The sequence below is a fragment of the Antrostomus carolinensis genome, unplaced genomic scaffold, assembly GCF_000700745.2.
Source record: "Antrostomus carolinensis isolate BGI_N321 unplaced genomic scaffold, ASM70074v2 scaffold7320, whole genome shotgun sequence".
Classification (NCBI taxonomy): Eukaryota; Metazoa; Chordata; class Aves; order Caprimulgiformes; family Caprimulgidae; genus Antrostomus; species Antrostomus carolinensis.
In genome coordinates, this window is record NW_010290496.1 from 1 (window position 1) to 10726 (window position 10726).

At 51.0% G+C, this 10726-nt stretch overlaps 1 protein-coding gene across 1 annotated transcript; it reads left to right on the plus strand.

Annotated features, from left to right (window-relative positions):
- The first annotated feature begins 763 nt into the window (after positions 1-763).
- On the plus strand, positions 764-9566 carry SLC29A3 (solute carrier family 29 member 3). The gene is made up of 5 exons (XM_010173345.1): positions 764-1003; positions 5510-5592; positions 6643-6869; positions 8049-8211; positions 8897-9566. Exons 1-5 carry the CDS (start codon positions 764-766, stop codon positions 9564-9566), a joined length of 1383 nt encoding a protein of 460 aa, XP_010171647.1.
- The last annotated feature ends 1160 nt before the right edge of the window (positions 9567-10726 follow it).

Below are 10726 nucleotides of genomic sequence, written 5' to 3' on the forward strand. Positions count from 1 at the left end.
GGGGGTGATGTAGGGATGGATGTATGGGGGGATGCGGGGAGGGCTGCCGCGCTGCCCTCTCCTGAAATCCAACGTTTTTGGTAAAATCCCCCAGTTCCGGCATTTCCTTTCCCTCTGCCCCTCGCTCAGCCCTTCCCCCGGGGCTGCTGGGCGAGAGTTTCCAGCAGAGCCCGAGTGCTGTATCCAGGAGTTGTTCGTGTTCAGGAGGCGTTTCGCAAAGCCCGCTGGCCTTGCCTTAGTTTACAGGCGTTACCCGCAGCCCGGTGACGTTATCCCGCCTTGTGAGTCATTTTTGCCAGGCTTTGATGACGTTCTCTTAGTTTACAAGCCGGTCTGCAAAGCCTGCTGGCCTTGTGTTAGTTTACAAGCCATTTTAGAAAGCTTACTGGTTTACAGGTCATACTGCAATGCCTGATGGCGTTGTTAGTTTACAAGCTGTTAATTTTTAATTTTTTAATTTTTTTTTTTAAACATGTTGAGGTTTCCTGCTTTTGCAAGGCCAAGGGGATGGGTTAATTATTAATTCTGGATGGAAACATGGGTGCTGCAGCCACACACAGCCCGTCTCCACCATGTCCTGGTTCCCATCTCACACACTTTTCAGGGAGCTAGCCTCCCCATGCTGCGCCGGTTCAACTCACTCATGCCGCGTTTGCTGGGTCAAAGGGGGATCAAGCCACACACAGCAGTTTCTGAGCAACAGTTTACAACACTCATGTAATAATCTCATTTTTGGTGTTGTTTTTTGCAGCGTGCCAGAGCCATGCACCCGGCAGCCAGAAGCTTTCCCCCAGATGATGAGCCCCTGATCGAGGAGCCCTCGCTGAAGACATACAGCCAGCAAAAGCCGAGCGACCGCTTGCATGGGGCCTACATTATTTTTTTCCTCCTGGGCATCGGGTCCTTGCTGCCCTGGAATTTTTTCATCACAGCAAAGCACTACTGGATGTACAAGCTGCAGAACTGCTCAGATGAGGCAGGACAGGCAGCGTCCGATCTGCGGGTGAGTGTGATGCATTCAAGGCAGGAAAAAATAAATTATTTCCTTCTTTAGTTGCTCTTTTTTCTCTCCACTCCCCCCGAAGGTCAGTGAATGTCCAGCGAAGGGGCCGCAAAGATTATGAGGAGCCTGGCACATCTCCTCTATGAGTAGAGGCTGAGAGAGCTGGGACTCTTCAGCCCAGAGAAGAGCAGACTGAGAGGGGATCTGATCAATGTCTATAAATACCTGAAGTGCAGGGACCAGATGGATGGGGCCGGGCTCTATTCGGTGGTGCCCAGTGACAGGACAAGGGGCAATGGGCACAAACTGGAACACCAGAAGTTCCAGACAAACTTAAGGAAAAACTTCTTTACTGTGAGGGTGCTGGAGCCCTGGGACAGGCTGCCCAGAGAGGGTGTGGGGTCTCCATCTCTGGAGATGTTCAAAACCCACCTGGTCACCTTCCTGTGCAACCTGCTGTAGGGAACCTGCTTTGGCAGAGGGATTGGACTGGATGATCTCTGAGGTCCCTTCCAACCCCTGCCATTCTGTGATTCTGTAATGTCCTCTGGGGTTTTGCCTGCTGCAAACCCAGGGTAGGAATTTATTTGGGGAGCACAAGTAGTGGCAAGTAAGATACTTTAAAAGGCATAGCACTTTGTGGCCTGCCTTTTACCTGTATTTGAAGTGTTAAGGTTTAAGGTGCGTTTAAATAAGTTGGCTTATTCTGCCCCATAAGCAAGACTACTTTTCATAGGGCAATTTCTATGGTAAAATTTTTTTCAAGGTAAAAATTGCTTTATGTTTTTTTTGTCCTTCACGCTTGGTGAGCCCCAAGCTCCTTGGGGCCCTGTACTTTCCCGTCTGGACTTGGTTGCAACTCCCTGTGGGCTGGGAGATAAATTGCCCTGAACTCCTGGCTCTGTGACAAGGCATTCAACACATTTTAGGCATTTTCTCCCTCACCCTGGCTGGTGCAGCTCGTCATTTGGAGGTGGCAGCAGGGCTTCGTGGGAGCACCAGCCCTGGAGCCTGTGGCTTGTGATAGTCTCGAGCCCCCCGGGATGTTTTCCTGCTTTTCCTTCAAGATCTGGCAGGTGTGACCAGAGTATCTTCTTGCAGCAATAAACATCTGGCTTTTGCCATATGGGACAAGGAGCTTGTGACAGGGCGATTGATGAGCCGGCCTTGGGGTGGCAAGCTTGATGGCCTCTCTTTCTCCCCAAAAAAAAGCCACCTTTTCTTGCTCCTCATGCCAAGGCAAGATTATATCCCTGTGTCCCCTGACAAAGTGATGCCATTTCTTTGTGGCTGGAAAAAGCGTGGGTGTAGTGAGGCTCTGTCCTATCCTCCTGCTGTTGCCGAGCTTGTTCGAGTGGTTTGGGCACATTTTATTTCTATATAAACACAGAGCTGGGTGTGACGCCCACATTTTCTCTGTGACTTCTCACACCGTTACAGCATCCTCGGCTGTGTTCATTTTAAAGGCTGTTAAACCTGCTGCGTTTTTGATGGAGAGGAAGCAGAATGTCACCGATGCTGCTTGTACCAGGATGCTGAAGTACTGATGTGCTGGTGTAAATCGAGATACTGGGTGAATTAAACTGATGGGGACCAAGCCCCCATGGTGCTTGAAGACCAAAAACAGGCTACCCGGTGCTAGCGAGGGTGCTCCGTCACCACGTGGCATGATATCCTGTGTTCCCTCCAACCTTGCAGCTTCTGCGTCAGACTTATCCAAGGCAATTCTTCCAAAAGCTGTTTTCAAGCAGAGCAAGCATCACTAGGTGTCTTCATCCTAAAAACTCTTGCACAGCTGTGTTCCTGGTCAGATCAGCCATTACTTTATTGAAAAGATGTTTTCCCTCATTCTGCATGGTTGTGGCGCAGTGCTTTTTACTTCCTCCAGTGAAAAGCAACCTGGCCTTTCCATGGTGGTTGAGTCTGATCAAAAATAAACCAGTCAGTGCCATTTCTGCCTTGGGATGGTGAGCCATGGCACTGTGGTGGGAGGGCTTACCTGCAAACAGAGCTGGACTCCGGAAAGATACGCCTGTGACTTGCAGCCGGCTCTTGGCTCCAGCCTGCTCGTCGCTGCTAATTTCATGCTCCATGCTCCAGGTAACGCTCCGGTGCCTTCAGCCACTACCATGGGCCTGGATTGCTTTTCCAGTCCGGCCAGAGCCCAGCTGCCAAGTCCAGGCTGGAGCAGAATAAAAACTACTTTGCAAAAGCATGTTGGCGGCACCAGCAGACACTGGTGACTAATTCACCACCGTGATATTTTGTTCTTGTTTGGGGTGTTTTTTTAAGGTACCGAGTGCATGGTGTGCATCGTGGCAGCGTTTTTTGAAGAAGGTGTAGTTAATATAGGGACAACCACCTCCACTGGATGCCTCGGCTCCATGGCTGAGGGATGACACCTTCCCCCATGAGAGACGGAGGTGGGAGGAAGGCGGCTTTGCTTTGAGGATTATTATAATTATTATTTATTATTAGCCAGGAAAGGGATGACAGTCTTTCAGTGCTTGTGTTTCTCCTCTAAAACCATGTCGGCAATAGGGAGCTCGGCCCTCCTGAGCAAGGGATGCCCAGAGGGAGATGTGGCAACCAGTCAGGGAAGGCTCAACAGAAAGGGAGAAGAACTAGGTATATCTTGCATAGCCAAAACTTTTCTCTGAAAGCATGTCTGCGGTGGGTGGGAATACCCACGCAGGGAGAAGAGTTACCATCTGAGCTGGATGAATGCCTCATGAGCAGGGGTGAAGAGGTGAGATGAGTATGGAGCCTGATACTTGCCATTCGTCCGGGCACGGATTAAATTTGCCACCCGCCATTCTGCTGCTGCATTCAAAATGTGACTTTTCCATAAAAACAGCAGCAATTGAAACCCTTCTACTTGGCTTTTCTTTTCCAGCAGACTTTGGCTGTGGGTAAGGCAGGGTAAAATTTCCCAGTGCAGTGCAGGCTCCTCAGTTTCTTAAATACTTCCCCAATTCTCTTCCCACCACTGGTGTGAGCATGTTTGTTGGGAATGAATTAACATTTCTCCAGGGTGCTCAAAACGCAGCATCTCTGGTGGATTACTTCAAGTACACTTCTGCTTGGTGGAAAAGCATTATAAAGTCTTTTTTCCTCCCCAGAAGAAAATTAACTTGGAAGTATATTAAACAGCCACAGGCTGGTTTGTTGGTTTGTTTTTTTTTCCTAAGTAGGTTGGTAAATAAGTCTTAGTTCTAGCAGCCAGATTTGCATTTTGCTTTGTCTTTTCTCCTATAATTCATTGTACAGCCGTAGAGCTTTGAGCCTCCTGCTTCGTCAAGCCGATGCCCTAAGTGCAGGCATTTATGTCTCCGTCTATATGGACCCTCTAGGATTGATTATTAGATTTCCTGTTGCTTACAGTAAAGCTCCTCATAGGGAAGATTAAATGAACATGCTTGTAAACTGATTAAAAAACTACGGTGCAAAGCTGAAAAAAAAACCAAAAAAAGGAACGTGTGGAGATGGGCCAAGTGCCTTCTCGCGCCGGGACGCAACGTGGCTCTGTCTCTGTAGGTAGATAACTGCAGAAGATGAAAGCCCATGGTGATGGAAGTGGATATGTAGGTCATCCTCTTTACGAGCATCATCCTACCTGCTGACTGAGATTCCTGCAGAAAAAAACAGAGGATTAAGCACCTTGAGGGGAGGAGATGGAGCAGACAGGCTTTCACAGCGTAATACATAAAATGGATTGAAAATGTAAGTGTTTGGCTGCAATCTTGGCAAAGAAATCTCTCTTTCTCTGCTGTGGTTATTGCTGTCTGCCTGCACAGCCTGACCTCTGTGCGAGGTGGGCTGGTGAATATTGACTGATGCGGCGGCTGACTTGCTCGGATGATATACGAGTCCCCGGAGTAAATGTGTGTTGAGCCTCAATATAGTTTCTCAATGAGTTTTGTGCGTGCAGGGAAGGAGACTGAGAGGGAAAATAATGTCCCTGTATCCCCATTCGGGCTGCTTTTGCTTGAGCATGGTCTCAGGTGTGGGTCCTGGTCGCTCTGTGTGGAGAGGAATGCATGGGTTTGCTAGCCATCACAGGCTTTTCAGTTAGCTAATATTATTAATGCTTTTGTGTTCTGATTTATAAAAAGCAGCTTTCACAGAGCTCAAGTAGGATGAAGTGTTCAGGGGGTTTGCACAGGATGCTGGAGCCAGCAGGAGAAATTTGGACCTCCGTATGTCAGGTGCTGCCCCACGGGGCCAGTGAGGCAGGTATTTCCTTCACCATTTTTGCTTCTGAATTTGTTATATCCATAGTTTCCTGAAATGTCCCAGGGCTGTTGCAGGATGAAAAAGCCCCGGGGCGCCGTTCCCATTGACTGTTGTCCTGATTGCAGCACATCCTACAATGCAATGAGGTGGACATCTATATCATAACTGCCCACGTGTTCTGTCTTGTGTTATACTTGGGACCTGAAATTCATGTGTTATTCCCCCTGACAGTTTTTTGCCCTTTTTTTTTTTTTTTTTTTTTCCTGACAGGACTTTTTTGAGAGTTACATCTCCATTGCTTCCACTGTGCCCTCGGTGCTGTGCCTGGTTGGAAACTTCTTGCTCATCAACAAGTAAGTGCTGCTCCATTCCCAGGTCCATTAGCTGCAGCTCTCCCCACCCTTGCTGGCGTCCCTCCTGCCTTTCTCCAGCTTCAGCCTTGATTCCCAGCTTAGCCTCCCCATCCCTTGCAGGGAAGCCACGGGGCACACGGGGCATGATGAGTGCAACCCCCCTGGGCGGCCAAAATCCCCTCATCTTCCCTGCCAGCAGCACCCATGCCTGGAGTTGGCTTCAGTTGCATCACTGTAAATAAATGCTTATTAAATTCCTTGATTATTTGCTTGGCAAATGGTCTTTCCTCTTAAAAATGCCATCATTGTCAGCAGGGGACTGGCTGGGCTCATCCAGGCAGGAGTAACACCTTGCTCTGGTCCTACCAGCTGCTGAACTGGGTTAAGAAATGGACCATCTGTGCCTTGCCAAGCTTGACTTAAATCTTGACTAGCTGCCTCCCCTTATTTTTACCGTTCCTTATCCCAGATCAAACTCCTGCATGTTTGCAGGCAAAGAGGAATGTGTTGGTGCTTAATCTCTAGATTGGGACTGCCAGTCCGGCTCCCCACCTCTCTCCCTCTGCCCTGCCCCGACCAGTCTCTGGCTCAGTAATAACCAACCTCCATGTTCAAACAACTAATTGCCTGGTTGTGATGTGCCCAGGATTCTGTCACCCAGCCTGCTGTGTTTCCCAGGCAGGCCTTGTTGCTGCTGCTGTATGTGGCTCCAGTGATGGGCATAGCTCCTGATTTTGGGGAGAAATGGGTATTTACAGCTTGGTTGGGCTGGTAGGCGTGGTTGTATCGATGGCATAAGTGAAAATTGCAGAGCTAACATCTAAAGGCTTTTTGAGAAAAATCATTACTTTTTATACCTTAACTTCCCCCACCTTTCTTTAGAATCACAGAATCATAGAATGGTTCAGGTTGGAAGGGACCTTAAAGATCATCTAGTTCCAACCCCCCTGCCACTTTGATCCTTCTCACAGCAGAGGAGTGGGTGTCCTCTGCACTGTGTCTTCACATTATAGTTTTAAATGCAGGACGTTCTCCTTCCCCTGTCCCCAGGGTGCCCGCCAGCGTCCGGATCCTGTCCTCCCTCTTCATCATGCTGGCTGTCTTCCTGGTGATCACGATGCTGGTAAAGGTCGACACCTCCACCTGGACCACCCACTTCTTCGCCCTCACCATCATCTGTGTGGTTGTTGTCAGCAGCGCCTCGACCGTCTTCACCAGCAGCATCTTTGGTCTGAGCAGCTGCTTCCCCATGAGGAACTTGCAAGCGTTGATCTCTGGTTGGTGTCCCCCCGCTGTGCTGTCCTGGTGGGATTGTGCTCTTGGGTTTTCTGTGGTTGGGTGGTTGGTGTTCTTTCCCTCCTGCGTCTGGCGTTTCGTCACATGGGGTTTGTTTTAGAAACTTAACTTTGCCTTAAAAATAAAGGGAAGTTGCTGAAGGAGAAACATGCTCAGTCACATGAACCAGCACTCTCGTTTCTGTAAATACCCCTAAACCAAAGTGCCAAGGGCTCAGCAGAGATGAGGAGAGCAGTGGTCCTTCACCCTCCCTGCCCAGGCGCTAAACACCCTGCACAGCAGCTCCAGCCAGCGTGACAGCTTGACCTGGTTATTTGTTCTGTGCAGGGAGCACAGGGGAATGAGAACTGTCCCTCAGCTCCTCTACATCTGGAGGAATCTTCAACTTTGTGTTGTCTTCTCCTTTCTTTTGAGCATGTCCATGCATTTCCATGAGTGATTAGGGGCACATTGGGAGCGGTGAGTGATGAGCTCCCTGGAGGTTTGATTAAGTTAGAATTGTGCTGTGGAACGGCTGACAAACCGAGAGGGGAAGAGGAAAAAATCAAGATGGAGAAATTTTTCCTGGGGCTGAGTGTTTTAATGAGTTTAGCCCGGTGGGGGAAATCAACGCATCCCGAGATGGCATACCTGTTCCTGGTGGCTTGAATTCCCATCTCGGGGAGTGCAGAAGAGAGGTGGTTATATGTGTGCCGGTGGAAAGCCAGGTTTAGGCTTTGGCAGGGTTTGGACCTTCTCTGCAGGACTCAGCACAGGCAAGCCCAGCAGGTCGGGTCCCATCCTGACCCTTGTGCAGTGCTGCAGCTGTGCTGGGATGCAGGACGGGACCTGGGCAGTGATGCAGCCCTACAGAGAGCTGTGTTGCAGCGAGGTGTGGAAAGAGAGATGAGGTGGTGTGTGCAGCTGCACCCTGAGCTGGGTTTGGGGATCAGCGTGTGGGGCAGGGGGCTGAGCTGCTTCCTCTGAGGAGTTTGTGCATCCCAGGAGGTGTTAAGAAGAAGTTTCTGTTGCTGGGTTCCTGGTTGCTGGTGCATCGAAGTCCTCCTCACTGGAGGTGCTGTGGGTTGCTCTCTGCCACTTCGATGTCCCTCACCTGTGCCCATTGGTCAGGCTGGCTCAGACCTGGGCATTGAGCTCCAGCTTTCTGGTCCCCTGCACAGGTCAGGCCATGGGTGGCACAATCAGCGCCATCGCCTCCCTGATAGACCTGGCGGCAGCAGCCGATGTGACAGACAGTGCCCTGGCCTACTTCCTCACCGCCGACATCTTCATCGTCATCTGCATCATGGTGTACCTCCTCCTTCCCAGGCTGGAGTACTCCAGGTGTGTGCACCAGCCTGCCCTGGGCATCCAACAGCCGTGGCTTGGGAGGGTTTGTGGCTGTCAGTGCCGAGCAGGATTGGTGGGGGGACCCATGGGGTGCTTGCTGTTCCAGTCCCTGCCCCGTCACCCCCCAGCATCCCACCCCACATGCTCTGGTGCTGTGCTGTCACCAGCTACGCTTCCCCATTTGACCGAAACCACAGACTGAAACTGGGCACCCGCCCCGGCGCGGGCTGAGTTTCTGGCAAGTGTCCCCGGGGGAAGAAGGGTGCTGACGCCAGGGCATCTGAAATGTGTGAAGTCAGTGGACAACCGTAATCTGGAAGCAGCCGGCCAGCTGGGTCCCCATAGGACATCCATATCTGCACATCATGCCCTGATGTGCATGACCCATTGGTCTTGTTGGTGCTTGCAGCCCTGGAAACCACCCTAAAGACCTGCATGCAGTAGGTGTCCTCTGAGAACTACTGAGGGTGTGAAGGGATGCCGTGTTGGGGAAGAGGAGGTAGTTGGTCCCTGAGGATCACCTTTCCATATGAGGTGGGAGCTGGAGGTGTGTGGGGTCGCTACAACCACAGTGGGTATCCCTGCATCACCAACTTCTCTCCTGCTCTCTCTCCAAATTGCAGTTTGTGTTTCCCCCCGGTGCATTTGGCTGATAATCTCCCTCCTTCTCTTTTTGCAGGTACTACATGAGCAGCCAGAAGGAAAGCCCATCTCTGGCCGCTGTGCCGCCTGACAGCTCTGCGGAGGACGAAGCAGAGCCAGGAGAAACCACAAATACCCTCTTCCTCACAAGAAACACCGGTGTCCCCCCACTCCGCCCCATCCTGCAGAAGACCGCCCTCCTTGGCTTCTGCCTCTTCTACGTCTTCTTCATCTCCATCATCATTTTCCCTTCTCTCTCCTCCAACATTGAGTCGGTCAGCAAGTCCTCGGGAAGCCAGTGGAGCACCAAGTACTTTGCACCGCTCACCAGTTTCCTCCTGTACAACTTTGCCGACTGGTGCGGGAGGCAGATCACCGCCTGGATCCAGGCACCCGGCCCCAAGAGCAAGCTCCTGCCTGTCCTCGTCCTCCTCAGGACCATCTTCCTCCCTCTCTTCATCCTCAGCAACTACCAACCCCGGGCTCACATCCAGATGGTGGTCTTCAACCAAGACATCTACCCGGTGGTCTTCACAGCTCTGCTGGGGCTGAGCAATGGGTACTTGGGGACACTGGTCATCGTCTACGGCCCCAAGATCGTGCCGAAAGAGCTGGCCGAGGCGGCAGGGGTGGTGATGACGTTTTACCTCATGCTGGGGCTGGCTGTGGGGTCTGCCTGCTCAGTTCTCGTTGTCCACCTCATGTAGAGGAGCAGCTGGGGGGGGGCTGCCCTCAGTTTGCAGTGCTGCTGTCAGGTATTTAGGGTTTTTTTCCCCCAAAATCCAGGCACGCTGTGGTTTTAGGGAAGGCTGCCTGTCTTGGAAGGTGGAGGGTACATCCAGGGGGACAGTCCTCCTTCTGGGAAGGGGTGTCCCACATGCTTGGGAGGTCCTCTTGGACCTTTATCACTCCTGGCTCGATAGGAGAAAATGGACCAAAAAAGCCTCATCCTCCCCAGGGATGCACTGGGGGCACAGGGAAACCAGTCCCTCACCCCAGTGCTGGTGAGCAAGGATGGCCTCCTGGTGCCACCACACTGGTTTTCAGCTGAAACCAGGGCTTTTGACGGCACCTTGGGTTTTGCTGCCTCATTGGTACAAGTTTAGCCCTGCAGTGTTTTGATGGTCTTGAGGAGATCCTCCTTCATTAAGCTGTGATGATGATGTTCGCTTAAGAAGGTTTCAGCCCTGGAGCAGCTTTCAGCAAGCTTCAGGAGCAGATAGCAGCCGTGCCAGGGAGCAGGGCACCATTTCGGGAGGGATTTAATCCATTAATTCCATGAAAAAACATATATAAGGGAAACTTCTCCACTTGGACTTCTGCTTGCTTTATTTTTTCCAAGTAAGATTGAACTGAGGGATCGTCCAGCCCCCAGCGTGGTGCTGCCAGTGCCAGGGCTGTATGTCGTGGCCAACTTGAGACCATTTCTCCTGCCGTGACTGTGGTATGATGGTTGTGGACACCCACTTACCTATCTGCAGGTGAAACACTAAGTGATCCTAACCTAAGGGGTTTTTTCAAGTGCCTTTAGTCTGCGTTTAGAAAGGTCTGTAAAAGCCAGGGAGAGCTATTAGGGAGGCTCTGATGTGATGTTCACAGCAGAAAGCTGATTAATTTAAATAGTCAGGCAGCATATGGTCTCCAGATGCTTTCAGAGGGGGTGAGCTACTGTGACACCCAAAAAGATGGGCCACTCAAAAGGGACCAGCTTTTAAAGTCACTTCAACTTCCACATGCACATACAGCCTGGACCAAATACAATTATTGTATTTATTTACTCAGATTGAGTGGATTTATAGTCTAGGAGAGGTGAACTGGTAAGTGAGGGTGTAATGGCATAACTGGGCATTACAGCTGATGCCTCAGG

Coding starts and splice junctions, on each gene's coding strand:
- SLC29A3 (XM_010173345.1), top strand. CDS start 764: ATGCACCCGGCAGCCAGAAGCTTTCCCCCAGATGATGAGCCCCTGATC. Junction 6,870..8,048: donor CTTGCAAGCGTTGATCTCTG/GTTGGTGTCCCC, acceptor TCCCCTGCACAG/GTCAGGCCATGGGTGGCACA. Junction 8,212..8,896: donor CCCAGGCTGGAGTACTCCAG/GTGTGTGCACCA, acceptor CTCTTTTTGCAG/GTACTACATGAGCAGCCAGA.